General features: G+C 31.4%; 1 protein-coding gene across 3 annotated transcripts in view; it reads left to right on the top strand.

The window, feature by feature from the left end:
• Positions 1-4108: 4108 nt before the first annotated feature.
• Positions 4109-23831, top strand: part of LOC118196054 (neural cell adhesion molecule 1-like) — a 296740-nt gene continuing 277017 nt past the window's right edge. For 2 of the 3 annotated variants that reach the window (XM_085823364.1, XM_085823363.1), the window contains exon 1: positions 4109-4408. In XM_085823364.1, the coding sequence (XP_085679490.1) occupies positions 4360-4408 (49 nt within the window). In that variant the 5' untranslated portion in view covers positions 4109-4359. The remainder of the gene's footprint in view (positions 4409-23831) is intronic. The other variant, XM_085823365.1, reaches the window with a different exon arrangement.

Here is a 23831-nt window from a genome sequence, read left to right as displayed (position 1 = left end):
ATACAATGAAGAGTTTTAGAAAATTACTTGTCCCAAATTGCGAAAAATTAACAAAGACATTTTGTAAGTAAGCTTAATTTCATTTTCCTTACTAAATGTTGCAGATTTTACAGAGACCGTAAGACAGATAACTTCTAAAAATTATATAAAGGTAATAATTGTGTCAGAAATACAGAGAAAACGCAATAGAATCAAGATAATCCAAATAACTGAGAAAAGTCTCAAAATGTCCGAGTTTCAATATTTGAAATTAAATCTATAAAATATCTGTCAAAATAATATTTGTAATAGCGGAAAAACATTGGCCAGTCAAAATATTAAATGGCTCAACGAATTAATTCAGAAATTCAATTTTCTAAATTTAATTGAAAAAAATTTAAACCTTGCCATATCCGGAAGCATTTTTACAAGTAGTGTTCCAAATATACAAAAAGCTGCATAGAAATCTTATATAACACGATATGGAATTCGAAACTTGATTTTTTCCCCTTTATTTATGAGAGAAATGTAATTCCTCAAAGCTGTGAAATTGTGAGCCGCTGATTTAAAGGTTTTCCATTATTCTTCTAACAATTCAAACCCTTCTTTTGGTCTTTTCTGCCAAATATTTTCTTCGAAGTCACTTTTTCGTGGCAAAGATATGCAAAGAGCATCCAAATAAGAACGAGTTAAAAATGAGAAGTTTTACTTGCGCTGAGCTGGTGTTGTTGCAGAGTGATCTGTTAGCTTTTATGCTAAACCTTCGATTAGCTCTATATTGAATTAAGTATTGCAGTTGATTCATTTATAAAATCTATTGTATCGATAAAGAGAGTTTAAGCTTGATTTACTTGAGTTAACAAATTTTTAGGAGACGGCTTTTAAATAGGTATTCGGGCTTCAAAATGTAACTTTCTGCCGCTTAATTTGTCTGTTTTATAATAGTTTATAAGTTAGCAGGGTTTAATCTAACTTTTTTTATTTATAACCCAATGTCAGCAAATAAATTTGAGATTTTACATTTATTTTGCAAAATATGTTTTAAGTTTAAGTAAAGAAGGTGCTACATTTTTAAAAGTATTTTACGAGACAAGAAAGAACTCTTATGTATCTAGTCTCACGTGTATCAGTTTGTTGTGCTGAAGGTATTCTATAAGAAAGTAACTAAATACTCTAAATCCCGTATCTAAAGAATATTTTTATTAAAAAATATACAAAATAAGAAATGACTGAAAAATTGTTTTAATGTATTGAAATATTAGGCTGGATATATAAACATTTTAAAAGGGTTGAGCTGACTAACTCAGCTTTTTAGCAGACGAGTTAATTTTTTTAAATTACTGAAAAATTTCGTAATACAACTTTTGAATTTATGGCTATTATATTTTAAAATTGCAAGAACAATGTAAAACTTAAAAAACTGTCTGATAATTGCAAACTTTATTTGTTCCACGCAAAAAGAAAAAACAATCTGTGCATAAAAGTATGGAAATATTATGTTTTGAAAATTAATTCCAGCATGATGTTATAAAATATTATTAAATTTTTAGATATATTAGCAATTGCAACTGATAAGTTTATTTATGTATAATATATTGCATGAGGAAAGCAAAATTAATCTTTTTTTACCAAATTTATACTTGTGTCTACATTTGTGTAGCACTGCAATCAAAATTATGGATCTCTCTACCTCTTCAGCATAACTGAGAAGTATTCGCCGATATAAAAAAGTGCGATATTATTTTGTAACGTAACGTATCATTGAAATGGTGAACAATTATTTAAAATTTATATGCAACTAAGTAAATTTCGTCTCAAACAATCCTTCATTCTTAACCAATGACCAAATGGATAAGAGTGCTGAACAACGGTAGCTTATTCTGGGCTTCATTCACGGTGAATAATCTCGTAGCATGATACTTTTGCGGTTTTCTTAACACGTTGAATACTATGGGGGGGAGGTCACCGGTGGCCGGCACTGAGTTTGTTCGAAGCTAAGGGTGTCACCGGTTACCGGCGAAGCCATGGTTACTAGAAGCACATAATTCGAGTAACTTTTCAATGTTTTTAAATTTTTCAATGTCATCATCTTTAATAATATGGTGTGAAGTAATTAATGCATTATAGAACATCCAAAAGTAATTTTATTTATATATGTAACAAGTAAGCTTACATATTATGCGCGAATTTAACGATGTATTGTATTGAAAATCCAAGAAAATGAAAGGTACACCAATACAATCTCCAGAATGTCACAGCTTTTTTGGTATAGTTTTTTGCCTGTAGCCTACCTAGGTATTTCGAATTTTTTTCGTAGCGCACTTTACAAAATCGTCGCATGACCCTAACTTTTCCTGGCCCTTTTTTTTTTTTTTTTTTTTTTTTTTTTTTTTAAGTTCATGACGCGGTAAGAGTTGATAAATTCATTAACTTGTCTGTTGTAATTAATATTTCGTAAAAATATTCTACGCATAATGAGAAATTCATATTGACCAGACGAGCAAACCAGCTGAAATTTAACGCGTTAATGTGAAATGTGAATATATTTTAGATTTTCTTAGAAAATCCTCCACGAATGCAAACTTCCGTAAGACAGAAAACTTAGGTATTTTGCCGTAATCAATTAAGTACGTATTGTTTAATAAATATTAATCCGTTTGAACATCGATATTCCTGTTTAGAAACAGTTTTAATATATTATTGGCTTCTATTTACATTTCAAATATTATGATACAATTCATTCTATTCAATTATTATGAGGTCTTCTAACCAATCTTTTTCAGCTAAAATAGTGTGTGTGTGTGATTATGGCAAAGCCTCGAGGGCTATCTGCCGAAGGGGAGGGATGCCTTCGTGGAGGACTTTCTAAGGAAAACTGGCTCGTATACACGTTACACATGGGGAAAACCACGAAAACGCCCATGCAGCCAGCCCGTTCGCGGGATTCGAACCTCGGACCGAACTACCAGTGTTCAGCGACTTTACCGCTCGGCCGCTGGTGGGCCCTCAGCTAAAATAGAACACAGTAATTATTACTTATTATAAAGATGTTTTAGAGAACTTAGTTTGCTTTATATTCTGTAATGCAAAACTAAGACAAACTGAAAATAATTTAATCAAAAAATTCAAATAGTTACTTGTCAATTACCTAATAAGAATCCACCATTTATGAATGAGAAAATTTCGAAATTTTTAGCCAAAACATTATTTAAAATTAAATTTAAAAAAATTAGATGTGCATGTTTCCAAATGGTTAACATCCCAAAAAATATTAAATTTTATTTTATCTCTGCGGTAGTTATATCTTTGTTCTAATTAGTCAATGAACTTCCAATTAGTCAATGCTTCGGAAGTCAATGAACTTGAAAGTGTAACCTTCTTTGCATTCTCAAGTTTGAAGTTTAAAAGTTAGATAAGAAATCCCCCGCCTCCTTCGCGTTGTATGCAAACTTTATAGGCTTTGATTTCTGGCCACTTATCTTTTAAAAATTAGTGTGCATAAATTATTAGATATGAAAATATTACAGTTAAATAATTTCAACGCATAATGAGAAATTCATATTGACCAGACGAGCAAACCAGCTGAAATTTAACGCGTTAATGTGAAATGTGAATATATTTTAGATTTTCTTAGAAAATCCTCCACGAATGCAAACTTCCGTAAGACAGAAAACTTAGGTATTTTGCCGTAATCAATTAAGTACGTATTGTTTAATAAATATTAATCCGTTTGAACATCGATATTCCTGTTTAGAAACAGTTTTAATATATTATTGGCTTCTATTTACATTTCAAATATTATGATTAGTCCCTTATTGAAACTAAATATAATAATAAGTCCCTTATTGAAACTAAATATTTAAAAAATAAAACTTTAAGAAACTACCCTTTTCGCACCTTAAAATTTGGATTTGATATTACATTTCTTGATGTACGCAGGCTTTATTGACTAACTGTATCCTTTTTCTACCTGGGCATGAAATACTAGTGACATGAAAATACCGGCGAACACTCTCAAAAGCAGCCAACAACACAGTTTTGGCTCTTTTCGTCCCACATTTCGAACATTTCATTGGCGATCTTTTCCTGGTCTTCTTTTCGGCAACCCTGAAGTTTCGCTCGTCTCGTATGACTCCTTCATCCCATCCCGTTGTGAGTTGAACCGCTCTTCGGATCTCTCTTCAAGTGTATGATAGAGTTTGGAAAAAAAAGAAGAAAACTGTGAAAAATTGTCCTTCCATCTTGCTGGCTTTTGCTTCTAATTTCCACTTTTGAGCAAAATAAATATTTTTGTAACTTTGAAAACTTTTTCAACTTTTGCTGACAATTCCTGAACGCCGTTTTTTGTTTCAAGTTTTTAGATTTTGCGAAGGAAAAAATATGTTTCGAGCGCTTACTTTGGTGTTCTTGTGCGTTGGAGCATTATCAGGTAAGACTTTAAATTCCTTTTTATTTTCACTGAATCGCGTAATAGTGATCTTATTAATATATCATTTATTTTTAATATAAATATTAGTAATTTCTTATTCGGAAAATTACGTATTATAGGATAACATTAAAGTTTAGTGAAGTTGCTTATTTCAATTGAAAGCAGCATGAAAATTCTTTTGTATTTTGTATAAAAAATATTTCAGTTTTTTTTTTTAAATTAATGCTGCACTGCTGCAAAATTTCTGCGCCAAGAAAATTAATTTTCTTTCTTCCATAAAATTTTAAGGGATGCGGTATTGTGAAGTTATTTCAAATAAAGTATGGTGTTTCTGAAAAGTTGATAATCTTATACAGGTAGAAGTCAAGTTGATACTTGTTGACACTAAGTTGATAATTGTGTACAGGATTCCCATTAGGTAGTCAACTAAAAATCTAGAATTTCAATAATTGGAAAAAGCCGGATCCGAATATTTTGGAAAGAATGGGATGGTCCAGATCGAAAAAGAGGACTGATTATTTGGAAGATGTAACTTTGAGAAAAGAAATGTATTAGAATGTCGACTTTAATCAAATTTTGACCTGCCATAGTCGTTATCCATCTAAAAAGATTCGGACTTCAAGACCCCGACCTGCTGCAACATCCTTGGCGATGCACGCCACTTCCTTGAGTTTTGCTCTTTGACCCAGGGAGTCAGAAATGCTTTATAGTCTTGTTGTATGTTTGATTTTAAGAAAATTTTATTGAATTTAAAAATAGAAAATTTCATCTGAAATTGTGGCTGCATCAGTTTAAATTCACAGGTCCACTCGGAATACTGTTTGATTGTTGTTTGTATTTAATATTTCTTTTGTTTATTTTCTTTTGTTTATGTGTTTTTTCCTTGGACCAGTCCGTTTATAGTCATATAACGGGCTTATTACGTATTGTATGGGCCAGGCTGCGCCCGTATTATTACTATTATTACAGTGTTCTGACAACAATTTAAAATATTTGCAAATTGATGTAAAAATTTATTTCATTACAGTTTGCTAAAAATATCATAATTTTTTATATGCTTCATAATTTCTGAGCAAAAGCATTTATAAAAAATCGATTTAAATTATTTATTTTTTAATTTTACTTATTAATTCGTATTTTACGTATTAATTCATATTTTCAACTTCTAATTGAGCAGATCTGGATATTAAAATAAATTTGTGTTAGTGGAAAATAATATAGAAATAGTTATTTTTTGTAACTAGGTAATTAAAAATTGTGTCCTTAATGTAGTGAAAAAATATGTGTGAAATGCAGATGTGAGTACTTCCAGATGGGAATAAGCCAAAACAAAACTATATCGAATTTGTTTACTAGATAATTAGTATCAGTTTAAGTACTTGCTTCGGCAATAATTTTCCGTTAACTAACTGATATTTAAATAGAAAATTACGGAAAGAAAAACTACAGAATTTAACTGAAAATTCAGGTTAAGTAGTTATTGTAAGATGCGAAAAGAAATACTACTATGCAAATGAAATTTTTAATAGCAATGCATTTAGAGTTAATATTATTATTTACCAATTAGGTTTTTTTTTACCGATTAAGTTGTTATTTTTAACTATAAATTTCTGCTTAAAAAATTGCATAGTGACAGTTATATCTGCATTAATCATAATTGATTTATCTAATCGTGAATTATTTTATGTTTCAAAATGATGCATAACAACGTAGTTAAAACATTTTCTTGAGGAAATTAAATTTACACAAAATGGCAAACGAGTGTAAAATATTGGATTATGAATTACTAAGTGTCATATTTCGTGTGATATTTCTGTTAGGATTTATTGATTTATTTAAAACTAAAACTATAATCTGTAAGGATCCAATTTTAAATATAACGTCATACAACTTGGGAGAGGAAAAAACTTTGTTTTAAGGAAAGAACGATCACTTTAAAACCAACGTCAACTATTCCAAACGCGGTTAACTTTTTTACTGCATCCCCCCTTTTATCATCCCTTTCCTATTATACTAACTATCATTTAATTTTCATTTTCATGTATGATTATAAAAAGGATAGCAAAGAGCAGAATTAGCAGTTTTGTTAAACAAATTGCAAATCATCTTGTTCAAATTTACCACACTTTCCTGCAGTTTGTAAAAACATAATATATTTTATGTTTAGTGAAAAGGGTTTAATTTATGCTTGCTTTATATAAATTTAAACAAGAAATATTTCTAACTCCTGGTATTAATTGTCGTTTTATAGCAGAATTTGATATATTTTTCATTTTTATAATTAGTGTAAGGACTTTTAATGCTGTTAGATGCCTACTTTTATTTAAAACAAACATGATCAGTACGAACAAACTGTATGAGGCACTAAATTGTGGAAAGAGGGGAATGCTGGATAAATACTTATATAAGCAAATCTGAATAGTTTCTAGTCATTATTAATTATAACAAAAAGAGCCTGAATTTTCTCATCAGAAACCTAAAAAATTGCAATCAAGATAGCATGGAATATTCCCAGATATTTTAAAATAGAATTTGGCGCCGTTGCTGAGTGCACTTGTTTTGCAGTTTTTTCCCTAAGCAGGAATTTTTTTTTTTTTTTTTTTTTTTTTTTTTTAAATTCCAAGTGACAGTTATTACTAAGCTTCATTTATCAGAAAAATATCTTATCTTAGTATTTAAGAAATCGCTGCTTTAAAAAAAAAAAAAAAAAAAAAAAAAAAAATATCTGAATTTTTTCCACTATGAAGCGAAATGAACAGTTATCGCGTTTTGGCGGCTGAACTGGGCGGCTACTTTGGCGTTTTTTTCCCTCTATGTCGCATATCCAATTAAAATTAAGAAGAGAATAGTTTTCCTTTTCCCCCCCCCCTTCTTTTTTTTTTTTCTAGTATTTGCATTTTATTATAAAATTCTATGATTCGAAATTAGATATAAAAAATTACCCAGTAATTATTTTTTTATTTAATTTAGGTATTTCTGTGTTAATAATATGGCTATGAACATTCAAAATTCCTATTATTTAAATTTTGGTAATATAAAAGTACATTTTATAAAGCTGTGCATTACTTTAACATTCAAAGAGTATAAACCTACGAGTTAAGATGCATATTAATATTATTTAGATTGAGTTTTATTTTTGTATTAATGATATAGAAATAATAACAACCATTTTTGCCCAAAAATATGGTTCTCAAAGTTAGTGGAATTTTACTATAGTAACTTTACGCGGATGAGTTATTTAGGTTTGAATTTTACTGAACATTTTTTAATTGATATTTAGCCAGGTTATTTTTACTTCTTATTCCCATCTCTATTGCCATCTATATATTAACTATTTTTATGCCGAGTTTTCAACTTCGAAAAGCATTTCTGAAATTGAAATTAATTAAATTGATTAAATTGATCATTCAAACTAAATAAAATTTTAATAAAATTTAATTTTGAAACTTTGCGTAATGATTTCATTTATTTCAATAATAAATATTTATAAAAAGTTATATAAATATAAGTTTTTACAAAATATTTTTAAAAGCGTTTGTTGCAGCAAAAAAGTAATAAATTTATCTATTATTACTTATTCTGAATAGACATTAATTAAATTAATTTTCTTAAACATTTAAATAATAACTCATATATTTTAATTGCTTCCTGCATTAAAATTGACCTTTAAATAATTCTTTTCCGAAACAGCCAAACAATATTATTTATTATATTTTATAAATAGACATTTTAGAGCAGTTCTGATTTCTTTTATATTTTTGGTTCTATATGCAGAGGAACAAAATAATTTAGTGCAGAAATATTCGATAATAACAATGATGAAGTTCTGCAAATGAGTTTTTCAACGTGTTGTAAATTTATTAGTGAAACACTATATGTAAACAGTAGATATGGTTGTTCCTCTCCTTTTAAATGATAGTTAGTATAATAGGAAAGGGATGATAAAAGGAGGGATGCAGTAAAAAAGTTAACTGCGTTTGGAATAGTTGAGGTTGGTTTTAAAGTGATCGTTCTTTCCTTAAAACAAAGTTTTTTCCTCTCCCAAGTTGTATGACGTTATATTTAAAATTGGATCCTTACAGATTATAGTTTTAGTTTTAAATAAATCAATAAATCCTAACAGAAATATCACACGAAATATGACACCTAGTAATTCATAATCCAATTTTTTACCCTCGTTTGCCCTTTTGTGTAAATTTAATTTCCTCAAGAAAATGCTTTAACTACGTTGTTATGGGATATTGAAAAAAATAAGTACAAAGAATAAAATAAATATGAAAAGAGAGAGAGAAAGGAAAATAAATTAGAATTTAATTCTTTAAAACTTCGAATTCTTTCTATAAGGTGTGTTTCAATATATAATTTTATGAATTGATTCGTTAAATTTGTTGTAAATTTAGCAATAATTTTTCGTAGTAATAAGCGAATGCTGTAACACACTGCTATGGAATATTAAAAACAGAGAGAGGAAAAGAAATAAATATTTTTCTCTCTTGAACTTTGAGCGAAATTTTAAAAGTGTATTTAAACGTGTTTTTTATGAATTGATTCGCCAAATCTGTTATAAATTTATAAAACAATTTTGGTAGAGCACGAATTTATTGCTATTTAATGAAAGTAATATTATTTTCATTTCTATACGTATAAATGTTTGATAGGCAGATAACCCTCGTGTGCTTTGCCACAATCAACTTAACAAACAAAGAATATTTTTGCTGCAAATATTTTGTTGATTTGTATGTACCATAATTAAGGATTTAATGAAAACATTTAATAAAGTAATAAAGCATTTCGAATTTAGTATGGGAAAAATTATAGTATAATTTGCTTTTTAAAAGACAAGAAGTTTGATAAATTTTAAGATTGGAAATTTCTATAACCTACAATCAAGGCCATGTAGCCTGCAATCAAGTTACCTGGCAACTGGGAACATTCCGCAAAAAAAAAATATATTTTACAAATGCATTTTTGCAGAAAAGTATCAATCATTAAATATCATTTAAGAATCTGTTAAAAATATTTTACGCATATATTATATTTTGTAATGTATCTTGATTGGCTGCTATTCTTATTATTTTGACACTGATCAACTATTTTACTTCATCTGCCTTGATTTGGCGACTAATTCTTTATAGTAACCCTACGAAAACTTCTTTTCAAATTCTAATCTTTGTAACATTATACCACCACTGGTAAACTTATTTTACTTCATTTGATTCATTTAACGACTAATTCTTTACAGCAACCCTGCAAAAGCTTTTCTTATTATGTATTTTTTCAGTTTGAATCTAAATTCCGAACTCTGGAACATTTTGTAGGTAAAATGTATAGGCTTAAAAGGTGTTTAATTTTACTGGCGTTAGAAACGTATTCAACAACATTTGAATGAATGAAATCCTTGCAGAATGAAATGAATGAAGAATCCTTGCAGAAACCTTGAAATTATATTTCTGTTTCAGGAAATCTACATAAAAATTATTTTGTATCGTTGTGAATATCTTTCTTTCTGTTTTAATGTTCCGTAATATTAAATTAAATTGGCTACCAAAGTACCTGTGTCCAGTCCAACGTTGAAGCTATGTTTTCAATCCTCACTGATCTATCTGGCTTAATTTTTTTTTCTTCTGTATATGCTGATAATGATGTTAACGCGTGCGTACAGAGAGAACTAAATTTTTTGACCGCTCAATAATCTCTCTCAAAGTGTTTTGATTATTCTCATTTTTGAAAACATAGTATTGATCAGTTGAGTGTGTCCACGCCACATAAATTTTTTTATTTCTCTTCACCCTTCTTTTTTCTTCGCTTTTTTTTAGTCCACCTTTCTGAATGATACTAACCTAGATATTGGTGTTACTGCTAAAGCAGGAAATAATAACTAAAGTAGACAGTTCATGCCTGAAAGCTTATTTATCTTATAATATCTTTAAATTTAATATCAAAACAGTTCGCAGAATGCAAATTATAAAATTAGATCATAATAAAAGATCCTATTGATTGTATTGTATGTATCCATGATACATTTTCGTGCATTAGTGGAATCTTAAAATTCGCAATTTTAAACATATAAAAATAACCTCTTAGCTGTTTTACACAATATAAGTCTTCTAAAAAGTCTTAGAAGTCTTAGGAAAACTTAAAAGTCTTTTACAACGTAGGATTCTATTTTAAATTGTTTTACAGATCGTTGCCACCCTCAGCTTCAAATAAAGATCCAACATTTTGTTATTTTCCAATGTTTTCATGCTGAGTTAGTATTTATGTGTATTAACAATGCGGACAAACTTTGTGAATAAAGATGTTAAAAAGGGAATCTTTTTGAAAACTTCAAGCAGTAATAATTTTCGCAGGTTAAAATATAAGTCTATATATATAAAGAATATAGCGAGTATAAAGGAAATGTATGGCAACACTTAGCATTCTTAAACGTAAACATTGATCAATTAAGTTCGCCCACTCCGCACAAATTTATTTCTCTTTGAGACTTTTTTATTAGAAAGGAATATGATAAGCTAGTTAAATTACGATAAATTATTGAAATTTAATAATTAGTAAATTTGGTAAATTTCTAACGTTAAGTTAATGATTCAGAAATACGTTTACACATGATTTACATTTGTAAGTGATTATTTATTACTATTTCTTACGAAATTTATTATTATTTCTTGCGGATAGTTATATCTCGCCGATTATTAGGGTTTCACAAATTCTAAGAAATGCTAGTATCTTTCTTTCTTTTGTTACCGTTATGCTTTCTTATGTTAAACTACCAGGGCATTTATCATCCACGTAGTTTTACAAATATTATTATTTCATGGGGCCTGATATCCTCCATTTATCACCGACACGACCTGGAGAATTTCCAGTTTTCAGAGGCGTTGCCATTCGCCGTTCCTTAAGATTAATTGACTTTTCTGAATAAAACCGCGCGTTGCACAGCTAACTGTTTGGTTTTAGAATAGTTTTGTGCTTCCTAATAATATACATCTCAATTTTTAAAATAACATCTATATGAAACATCTGAATTGTGTTGTTGTTATCTATATTATAATTTTCATAAGCGTCTTCACAGTTACTATATTTAATAAAATATATTTTTAACGCCATATATTACGTACCTTTGCACTGAATAATCGTCTGCGCGACATTTAAATGGAAGTTTCATTTTTAATAATGATCCCCGCGAATTCGAACGGAGTGTAAAAACTACGTACTCGTATGACATGCTGTCTAACCACATTATACCTAGAAAGACAAATGATCTGGAGAGAAATGACTAAATAGCGATAAACAATGAGGATCAGAAGTGAATACGAGTATATTGGAAAGTGTCCAATCGGGTGATATATCTATTTCTGTTTTTGTCGACTTTCCGTGTGCCTTCGTAATGTAATTGGAAGCACATCCGAAGCGTAATCACACGTAATCCGAAGTTCGAATCCCAGCGAGAGTGTTGCGAATTTCTTCAGTTTCCTGTCTTCCAAAAATAAATCTGTAATTAGCTCCCGAACTAAAGGGTGATGACGATGATTCATCGCCACGAGGATTTGGCGACTGGATCCCTTCATGCCCATTCGCCCTTTAAAAGGGAGAGTATATAAGATATCCCCCCCCTCTTTCCGCTTGCCTTCGTGGTGTAACCGGCAGCCCGTCCGACGCTTAATCGAGAGGTCTGGCGTTCGAATCCCAGCAAGGTGTCTTCACTTTTTTCCATGTCTCCTTCATCAGTAAAACCTAATGGCTCCCCATATTGTTTCTCGTTTTCCCATCATGTTACGCTCTGTTAACTATCTTGATCTTAGTTAAGCAAGGTCTGGTACATGTTCCAAGCCCTATTTTTTCTGTTATATATAATGATATTTTTGTCAACAATCTTGCGACATTTTTATCAGTTATCTTGGAAACACTATATCTTGCGTGTCTGTAGCTTCGTTAGTTTAATATAACTTTAGAATGTGTAACAGACCTATTTAAGTGTAATTGAACTATTTTATTCACGCCATGAACTCATGAACTGTAACCGAACTATTTTATTTAAACGCCATCTCGTGGCGATATGAAAAAACGTCAGTCGACCTCCAGCCGCCATGATAATAGCTTACTATGTTATGTTATTCTCAATGTTTGATGTTCCATTTGGTATAAGTTTCATTTTTATGTATATTTCTTTTGTTTGTAACCGTTCTTGTGTGCTCTGTTAATAAATCCTTTTAAAGCTAACCGGCATTAGTGTTTATTAAGGAACGGCTACATCACATTGGCGCCCAACGAAATTTGAATCCAAAATGGCGCAACAAAATGTTTAGAATTTCTGTTTGGCGTTAACAAGCTCTTACTTCCGAATTTAACTTTTAGTTGCTGGAGATCGGCTCAGTTTCTTTTCAGGTGTGGACTACTGGTCAAATATTGTGGAAACGAATTCTGTAATTAAAATTGTCATACCGTGCTGCTAGCACATCGAATCATCAACTGGGCAATTTCAACGGAAAAGATAAGTTTCGTTTACATTATCGTTTAATCTGAGTTTAAAGTTCTTTTAAACTGATTATTTATTATAAGCTACTTCTTAAAGCAAATGTAAATTCTTTACTGAAATCTCATTTATTGATACTACATAAGAGTATTAAACGAAAGCAAACGGCTTTCTGTTAACCAAACGTTATTTCTTGAATTGTAATTTGTTATTTTAAAATGTTAATGCGCATATTAAATTAATTTGTAGATAATATTGTTTCACTGAATACATGTTTTGATGTTAAAATTTGAATATATTCATGGACGTTGTTCATTAGAATTTATTAGTTTCGCTTCTGACATACAGCAGCAGATGTTTTCCCCCCGCGGAAATGTTTAGACTAGCGATGATTTATGATGTGTTTACGTCAAATCTTTTATTATTTTTATTTCCTTTGAGTGCTGTTGTTCCTTATAAAATGTTTTATTCTACATAAAATAAAATATTGTACTTGTTGATTTATCTTTCGACGAACATTTTGAGAAGATGATTATAGTATAATACTTTAAGAAAATACGATTGTTTTCCTTTAATGAATGCATGTCTTAAAAAATATTTCTTGAAGCGAAAGAAAATAATTATGAATAAAATCGAATGACTATTTAAATAAAGTAAAAGAGTTACTAAGTGTGTGTTGCTTAATCAGCTTAATATTTTGTTAAGATTAAGATTTCGAAGAATTCAGCTTAAATATAAAAGCTTATGGTAAGACATTTATGTATGTTTTTGTATGTTTTGCTAAGTAGTAAACAATTTTTGAGCAATTTATTATATGTTATTTTCTTGATACAAGTTGAATTTATGAGGGCATTTTATGATATTTTTACGACTTCGAAATAATAAACTTTGTGAGTATTATTGTTTACAATTATAAATACTGTTTAATAGTGGTATATAAATGTACGAGTAACATTGTTTACATTCATACATGCTGTTTAATAAGGGTATATACATTTTACTTAAAGGTATAATTATTAATTCTATAATACTGTATTGTGAATAAAATCGAAATAACAACAAATTCAACTTCATCTTTTCCCTCCCCCCTGACCTCTCATATAATTATGGCTTACCTTGCCAAAGCACGAAAAGAGGATTTAAAAACTCTCGCTGCAGAACTGGGTTTCACTGTAAACGACACTATGCGAGTAATAGATCTTAAAGATCTTATTGTCAATTCTGACACTTATGATGAGGCTTTTACCAGGAATCTTCTGGAAACTTTAATCGAAACTAGACAACAAAAACAACGTGAAAGCAACGATCTGGAGACAACGTCAAAGAAAAGAACAAGAACTTTTATTAGAATTGGAACGTTTAAAATTAAACCTGGCAGCTGCTAGCTCAAATCCTGGCTATGCCGCCTTTGCTTCAAATGCAGCTATTGGAACAAATATTCAACACCTAATCCCTAAATTTACAGGAACGTCTGACATTGCAACCTACCTGCAAATTTTTGAAAGACAATGTGAGAAAGTTAATATAAAACAAATAGATTACATCACTCATCTCCTACCTCTTCTGCCTACAGACATTTCGCAAATTATTTTAAGAGAACCAAAAGACAAATTAGAAGATTATTCTTACATCAAGAAGATTCTGCTACAAAGATTCAAATTAAATGCTGAATCATTTCGAATTAAACTTACTACACACCAAAAACACCCTGGGTCTTTATGGAAAGATTTTACTTACAAATTAAACAATTATCTCGAAGAGTGGCTCCATAGTCTCGATGTTACAGACTTTGAATCACTCAAAGACTTGGTCCTGACAGATCAGCTTAAAAGAAGAGTCAGTAGTGACGTTAAGGAGCATTTTATTGATACTTGGGGAAAAATAAAGAGTTCATCTGAATTAGTACAGAAATTGGATGATTATGAAGCTGTACGTGTTAAAAATACGAACTATAAAACTCAACTTCCTGGCAGGCGGAACTATTCTTACAAACCGACTAATCCATCCAAACACAAAGTAGAAAATCGAACAAGTGACATACAGGGAACTCATAAAACCTTTTCAAATCGTGTTCAGCAACAAACAGAGGAAAAGCGACCTCCTTTAACATGCTATGGGTGCGGAAAAACTGGTTTTATCAAGTCTAAATGTCCAGATTGTAACCCCCCAAAGACTTCAAATTCATCAAATTTTGGCACTATCCAAATCCGATCCTGTTTATCTTCCACTCGGACTGCTGTATTTCCTATTAGTATTGGTGGTGTTTCCGGTACAGCTTTTGCCGACACTGGTGCTAGTCACTCAATTGCAAGTGAATCCCTCTATCATATTCTGCAAAAACAAGATGCAGTATTTGAAAAGACAACACTACAGGTGTCTTTCGCTGATGGTTTGGTATCTGAAAAAGAGGTACTTCGCACCGAACAAATCATTCTTCTCGAAGGCAGAGAGTTCAAAACTCCGCTCCTTGTGTTGCCTGATGCCAAAAATAACTCGACTCTGTTAGGAACTGACTTTCTTCAAAAAGCTAAAATTGTTTTAAATCTTGCTGAAAATAAGTGGAACTTTTCTGATGAACCTCGAAGAAAATATAGCTTCGTGAAACCTCATCAATCCCAAGTACTGGAAGAAACCCCAGTTGTTGTAAACAACTGCCGACTACGAGAAAATGAAGGACAGCAATTAACTACAGCCCAACGGCTTGCAACTGATGCATTGCTTAACAAATATCACACTGTCTTCAAAGTAGGGGGAGAAGCCACTAATCAAAAGCCATCTGGTTTACTTCAAATTCCAGTCTATGCTCAACGTTTTGAAACCTTGTCAATTGATCTTTTCGGTCCCCTTCCTAAAACACCGTCTGGTGAAAAATGGATTTTTATTGTGCAGGACTGTGCTACGAAGTGGACAGAACTATTTGCTTTAAAGGAAGCCACGGCCAGAGAATGTGCCACTATTCTTTTGGAGGAAGTTGCCCTTCGATTTGGGTTACCCAAGAAAATAATAAGTGATAATGGTACCCAGTTTACTAGTGCTGTTATGCAACAACTATGCTATATCTTGAACATTGATCAAAGTCTTACTCCTGTCTATCACCCACAATCTAACCCAGTTGAAAGGAAGAATAGAGATCTGAAACCACGTTTAGCAATACTTGTTGGTAACGACCATCAGTCATGGAAGGATAAACTGCCAGTAATAAGGTTTGCTTTGAATACAGTCAAATGTGATTCAACTGGACATTCTGCTGCTTTTCTTCAATTTGCACAAGAGTTACGAACCTTAGATGATGTAAAGCATGATATAAAAGCCGTAATTGAGAACGATAATTTTGTTCCCGAAATTACTCCATATTTGAAACGTTTTGCAAGAAATGTACAACAGGTACGAGAAAGAGTCGAAATGCATCAAGATAAACAGAAACGTTATGCTGACAGAAAACGAAGAGAAACACCGAAATTTGTTCCTGGAGATAAAGTTTGGGTCACCCTCCACCCAATCAGCAAAGGTCCACTGAAGAAAACTGCTAAATTCATGCCCAAGAGAGATGGTCCTTTGATAGTGACTACAAGATCTCCAACCACTTATGATATTGCCGATCCTCATGAACCAGACAAAATTCTCGGCAAGTATCATGTTTCAGCCTTGAAACCATATCAAGATCGAAATAAGCAAAACTCAGCTCGTGTAATTCCAGTGGTTCCCTTAAAGAAAAGAGGACGCCCGAAACGTGTAATACCATCCGAATCTGCACCTGTTGCACAAGGTGCTGGTGACGCAAAATCTACTCCTCGTCAAACTGGAGCCCGTCCATCTAATTCTCCGCCCGCTGCACAAAGTAGACAAATGTCAGTTCCTGACTTCTTGCCGAGACGTCTACGAAGTCAGAGGGGGAGGATGTAACAGACCTATTTAAGTGTAATTGAACTATTTTATTCACGCCATGAACTCATGAACTGTAACCGAACTATTTTATTTAAACGCCATCTCGTGGCGATATGAAAAAACGTCAGTCGACCTCCAGCCGCCATGATAATAGCTTACTATGTTATGTTATTCTCAATGTTTGATGTTCCATTTGGTATAAGTTTCATTTTTATGTATATTTCTTTTGTTTGTAACCGTTCTTGTGTGCTCTGTTAATAAATCCTTTTAAAGCTAACCGGCATTAGTGTTTATTGAGGAACGGCTACATCACAAATGTATTTTTATTTTGAAATTCAATGTTTATCATTTATATTGGAAACTAGTAAAATGGAAGATAGATAGATGTAATATAAGATTTTGAAACGTATTTTGGTATTTTAAGCTTACGCTGAATTAATAAAATTTCAGATTTTGAAATAAATTTCACAAAAGCACTATATGTGCGATAGATATGTCGTAAATTTTCTTTTTCCATTAGTCTGAAAAATTTCGTTTAGAAAAAAATTTTCATTTTCACCGCTCTGGAACTTGTCAGTATTGTTTCTTCAAATGCATTCTAACTTTTCTGTCAATGGAGAAAATTTTCGTTATTTTAAAGACAGCTGCCAAACGTTAATAGTTAGTTACAGAGTATGTTTGGACAGATCTTTCTGCATGCTTACTGGCTCTAGTCCAGAAAATTTCAAGCATTTCGATGTAATTGCAACTTTGGACAGAAGACCAGTGTTTGCAAATATAAAAAGACTGTTTGCGTTGTGTTAGAAGAATGGGAGAAAAGAAATTAGTTATGCTTTTAAGTATAGCATGTAAGTTTATCCGCGTTCGTTAGTGGTTCTCTGCCAGACGGATTGGATTTCAAACCTGAGTGAGAAAAGTACACACTTTTAGTGATTTTACTTTTCATGCATTTCGAGTTTTACCAAGTTAAAGTTGATTATATCAAAGCGAAGAATATGTTTAATTAAAGACATGAATTAATGAAAAACGTGGTTATATCAAAGCGAAGAATATGTTTAATTAAAGACATGAATTAATGAAAAACGTGGTTATATTAAAGCGAAGAATATGTTTAATTAAAGACATGAATTAATGAAAAACGTGATTATATCAAAGCGAAGAATATGTTTAATTAAAGGCATGAACTAAGGAAAAAACGTAATTATATTTTATAAATATTATAGGAAATTAAATGTGCTTAATAAATCGATTTGTTTTTTTAAACTCATGTATGATATTTTCATTAATTATTAACCATTAAACTATTCTAAAATTTCACTAATGCTTTGTATAATCGTCTGGTATAGCTTGTATTTTAATGAAGAAAAATGTACATACTTACAAGTTATATAAAGTTAATTATATAGATATTTTTTATGGTTGCAAATAAGTTTTTTTTTTTTTTCTTTTTAATATTATATCGTTTGCAACTACACTAGTGGAAATATTTAGCGAAACCTTTTCGAGTAACAGGTATAATTTATTTGGTGCAGTTTTCTAAACTTACTTAATAAATGCTTGTAAAGTAAATTTTTATTTTAAATAAAACTTAAAATATCAGTATTCTTGGCGAGTTCTAGCGCGGTTGTGTGAAATGTCCAGTACGCATCCACTGGTAGCATAGGACTGACAATACTGACAGTACTATTGACAGTCGTCAAGGCAAATTCTTTCACTGCACTTGTAGCAAGATTTAAAATAAAATAAAATAAAGGGATTGAGAAAGAAAGAAGGTTGAAGAGGTAGTCTGGAATTTGGAAAAGTACGCAAAATTTAGTTACAGATTTCCATCACTTGTTTTTAAGACATTACCAGCGGGCTGCGGCAAAGCAAAATTTTTTAAGTTCATGTACGCCTGAAAAGAAAGTGTATAAAAATATTTCAATATGAATGAAATTCCAAACAGACACCAATTCGAAAATATTTTTTTTTGTTGCCAAACCAGGAAACAAAACTTTTGTCACATCAGGTTAATAAGTATGACGTCATGATTAAAATTTACGCTAAATAACTTTTTCTATGTATCAGTTAAAGAATTAACGTGGCAATAACATATCATGTCAGTTATCCTATATGAAACAAAAAAGTTGCCATCAGCAGCTATTTATTTATGTCGGCTGACATTAACGAAAAATTTTCGACATAGAATGACGTCACATGCAATCGCGTGCTTTCTTCAAAGTCAGAATATGACCTTATATAATAATAATATGTTTAATGTTTAATAATACTATGTTTAGTTCATATTTTGTAAAACTTACAAATTTTATTTAACGAACTCTATTATTTGAAAGCGAGTAGTGGCAACACTTATCGAATTAAAGCATTCATCCACAACGCGCGAGACTGTTGCCATTCGGAAAAATGAGTGCAAAAATTAGCGTTTTCGGAGTTTTTAATTAGTTTCTCGGATGATTAAAGTTGTACGAAAATAAAAATAGTCGAAATGGCTTCTCACGAATTGTTGGAATCCGGGGGTACCTCTCTCAAAATTCAGTTCCCCGCCGTTCCGGAGATCATTTCGTAAACGAACAAACAGGCGCACACAGGTTTTAAGAATATAGATGAGTAGTGGTTCTTTTCTAATAAGTAACGGAAAGTTATTTTTGTAGAACAAAGCTCATAAATTTTCCACTAATAATTTTTTGCCTAATCTTCTTTCCCTTTTTCGGCCACCCGATATCGAAGAATGCGGACGTCGTAAACATCATAATTGTTTCGCAGATGTATTCATTTTCGCTCATTGTATTTAAATGATTTACCAAATATGAAAATTCTGTACATGTTCTATCTAGACTTTTTCAATCTTTAAATAAGAATTGCATTCAAGTAGGCATCCACAAAGTTCAGGAAATCTTATTTTAGCTACGTGGCCAGACGTTTTGTGGTTCAGTTAACCTGTTGCCGGTAGTCGATGCTCGTTGATTACTACATGTCAGTGGGAAATACTTTTGTGCTTAGTGTGAGGACAGAATCTTCTTTGAGATCGAGGAAGCATGTTGCCATTCCTTGGCAGAGATACACCCTTTTCTTGGCTGTAAACCAAACCTTGCCATCGACCTAAATGAGCTCTAAAGTCATCTTGAAAGTGTAGTTTATCTTTCTTTAAAGATAACCATCCGTTTATAAATAATGTATTATTTAATCCATTATTATGTTTATTATTCCAGTATATGTAGCAAATTCTATGCAGCATTTCAGTTTTCAGTCCATTAAGTATTGCAAAAAATTTGTCGGGTCGCGAATGCATATATTCAACGTGGGACTTTTCTGTTTTTATGGCAGTTTTGCTAACAATATGTAATAATAATGGAAAAGGTGTTTCTTGTAACACGTTTCCCGTTTATATCGGAAAACGTCTTAAGCCGGCTTACGATATTAAAACAACATTCAGGGATCATTAGAAAGGAGTTGAGAATGAAATGAATTTCAGGCAAGGTTCTAGCCCGAGACAACCCCATTATTGCAAGTACTGCTTTTCCCTCCCCTCCCCCACCCTCAAGAAAACGAGTGGTATAAATGTATTGCCGAAAAATCTACGAAAATTTCTCACGCAGATAATCTAAACGCCATCAAAAAACATGGTAATTATTTCGCAAATACATTCGGTTCTCGCTCATTGCACTAGACCGAATTACATATCCGTAAGCTCATTGTTATGTTCTGTCCAAAGCTTTACAATGATTAAAAAATTATTAAATACAAATCGCGTCCAATTAGGCAGTGTATAGAACAGCAAGAAGACCAAGGAGAGCATTTGGATTTTGGGTTGAATGCGACAAAAAAAAAAAAAAAAAAAAAAAAGTGAAGAACTAACTGTAAAAGGAAAATCTCTATATGGCTACGAGATCTTTGTCAGGTATTGGCCCATGCTCTTAATTCGCTTTCCGTGCGACTTGGTAAATAGTTTATTCTTGGAGTGTTGTCATTCAGCGTTTCATAAGATCCTTCACATTTAACTGCAACTGCTGAAAAATTCAAAAGCAATAAACGTATTTCTTAATAATTAATATCTCTGTTTTTAATAATAATACCTAACTGATATAATTTATAATATATACGCTGGATAATTTTATTGAACTTCTGCAGCATTATTGTAATTAATACAAAATGTTTACAGCACCACAGTACAAAATAAAAGTTTGATTTAACTATTTCAATAAAATTACGTTAAGTTAATTTAGAATATGTTTATTTTATATGATATACAATAATATATACTTGATAACTTTTAAAAACAATTTAACCGTTATTGTAATTAGTAAAATATGTTACTGTTGTCGTACATTACGTACCTTTTTACAATAAGTGCTTTGCACTTGTCTGACAGCTTATAAGGTATTTCTTCTACTTTCCTAGTGAGCCTTCGTGGTGTAGAGGTTTTGCACACTAAGCCGGTATTTCAGAGGTCCGTGGTTCGATTCACGGCGAAGGCGGTTGCATATTTTTCATCTTTTCTGCTTCCAATTAACCTAATGACTTTACAAGTGACGCCCGAACTAAAAGGGTTGTGGATGATGATTCTCCGCACCCAGGATTTGGCGACTAGGTCCCCTAAAACCCTAGTCGCCCTTTAAAAAATGGGGAGTATATAAGCCGGTATTTCAGAGGTCCGTGGTTCGATTCCCGGCGAAGGCGGTTGTATATTTTTCATCTTTTCTGCTTCCAATTAACCTAATGACTTTACAAGCTGTATTGGATTCTCAAAACTAAATGGGCTAGTGCATACTAGTTATTCAATAATTCGAGTACCGCAATAGCTATTTTCTTTTACTTTCATATAACATTAAATTTTCTTAGAAACGGGTTTTTAACTTGATGCAAAATTTAGAAATACATTTGTATCCATATTTTTAATATGAAATGGCTAATGTCTTTTTTTTTATCTGAAGTAACATCAATATGCATTACAGAGGGGTAACCAAAAATAATTTTAGGGCAATCGTCCTTGACTCTTACGTATTTTAGTTCCCTTCAAAGGATTCCCCACAAATGTTGGACCAATTCCCCACCAAAGTATTCTCCCACCAATGGATGCGTTCTCCTCAACGTTTTGTTCAGTCATGGAAATATGAAAACATTTCTGAAATTTGGCAAGCAATACACTTTCCTTGCATCTCTCCACATCACTCAGTACCAAATACTAAATATCTCATCTACATCGCTTTATGGGAGATTTGCATATTGTAGGAAATAGAAAGATGTCCCATTGAGCAAGATAAAGATTTGATAATAGCGTGAGTGAAATGCCAGTACTGTGTTGTTCTTCCTCAAGAACTGTCAAACGGATGAAGTTCTTTCAGAGATTTGGTGAATGGCCTTTCGATGATCTTTATTAGTAGCCTGTCGCGGTTTCTAAATTATCGATGGATATCCAAGGTCTTCGTTTGACCATTTTTTTAATCTGTAAAACCACTTATAATTTATTCAAAATTTCACCTTAAAGATTTATTGAAGTATAACAACGGCCTCAGTTGCAGTTTTCCTCTGAAATACAAGTTCATGTGCACTGTTTGTTCTTTGTGGTCGTACCTCACAAAAAAAAAAAAAAAAAAAAAAAAAAAAAAAAAACATTGCGAGCAGGAACACACGGAAATCACCGATTTAAGTTGTCACTTTGATTTAAAGTCTTAAGGCTTTCTTAACAATGAAACTATGTTTTCATTTAGAGTCCTGGATTAACTTTTCTAAATACGGTAACCCTGTGTTTAAGTCATTAGTAGATATATGGTTGGTTGAGGGTGTCTTACTTCATTTGATCTTTTGGGGTTTCATTTGACCTGTATCTTAAGACATAGCATACATATACTATTTTTATAAGCTTTTATTTAGCCCACTTATGGTGTTTGTCTTTATGGTGTCACTCATGGTGTTTGTCTAAAATAATAAGAAGGATGCTTCCTACCTTCTGTATAATCTACAGTCCTCCCTTTTATTCCGTGTACTCTTGTACGCAGAATACAAGAGAGGATTGTAGATTATGCAGAAGGTCAAGCATGTGTTGCTGTTAGCATAGCAGAATCATAAGAATGTCTTAAAATTAAGGAGCTGGATAGCACAAAACTGACTAGAAAAAAAAATCATGTAATAATAATGCGGTATTGGAAATGGAGAGAAGGCGAGCACACCATTCGCGATAGTCTGTAATCAAATGCGAAACTTTTTTTTTTCATTGATAATATACATATACTTTATAACGTACCCTTGGAAATAAAAGAAAGTTGTTTTGTTGGAAGTAAAAGAGTCATTGTCCATTGTTAAAAAATGGTTTTTTTTCCAATAATTTTACTGTTAATGTGTAACTGGACTAAAAAGAAAATAAAATACTGTTAAAAACGTTTTTATTCCGTAAGCTTGTATTTAAAATTGCTATAACGATTAATGAACTCAAAACAAAAAATAATTTATTGTAAAGTTTGATAAAAAGAGGAGATTAAACAATTTCCTTTCCAGAATTCTTCTGCAATTTTATGTCAGGATTAATAAAAGCGTGTGTCGTCTTTGTTAATAATGCATAAGTGAATTTTTATTGCGGTTATATTTAGCAAATGGTTCAAAAATACATCAGTTTGGGCAACATTTTTAAAGATAACGCCTCATTCTTTGGCAATGAAATTCCATTATTATATCTCTTGATCAATTGTTAAATATAGGTATAATAAGTAATTATTTGTGTATTATATCAAGGGCATCTAGCGGTTTTATTACTCGTGGTTAAAAAATTTAGATAACTTTGTGGCATTATTTAATTTTCTGTTTGCATTAAAATGAATGAGAAATTATTATTTTTGTTTTGAATTAATTAATTGTTATATTCCTTTTAAATAAAAGCTTGTTGTGTAAAAACTTTTAAATTATATTTTTAAATATTAATTAAAGGGTTGGAACCTCTCACAATTGCTACTTGTGTGAGCTCATAAATCATCCTCTGGTTCGGTGTCTGTTTCGTGCATTTTTGGTCTATGAAATGGACCTAATTTTCATCTTATAAATTCACTGTAAAATATTAAAGGTTGTAGAGTCATT

This window comes from Stegodyphus dumicola, chromosome 9 (genome assembly GCF_044657685.1).
Source record: "Stegodyphus dumicola isolate Sdum_Otavi_A_Nest chromosome 9, ASM4465768v1".
Lineage (NCBI taxonomy): Eukaryota > Metazoa > Arthropoda > Arachnida > Araneae > Eresidae > Stegodyphus > Stegodyphus dumicola.
Note: the sequence above shows the minus strand (reverse complement) of the source record. Positions and strands in the feature narration are given on the sequence as shown.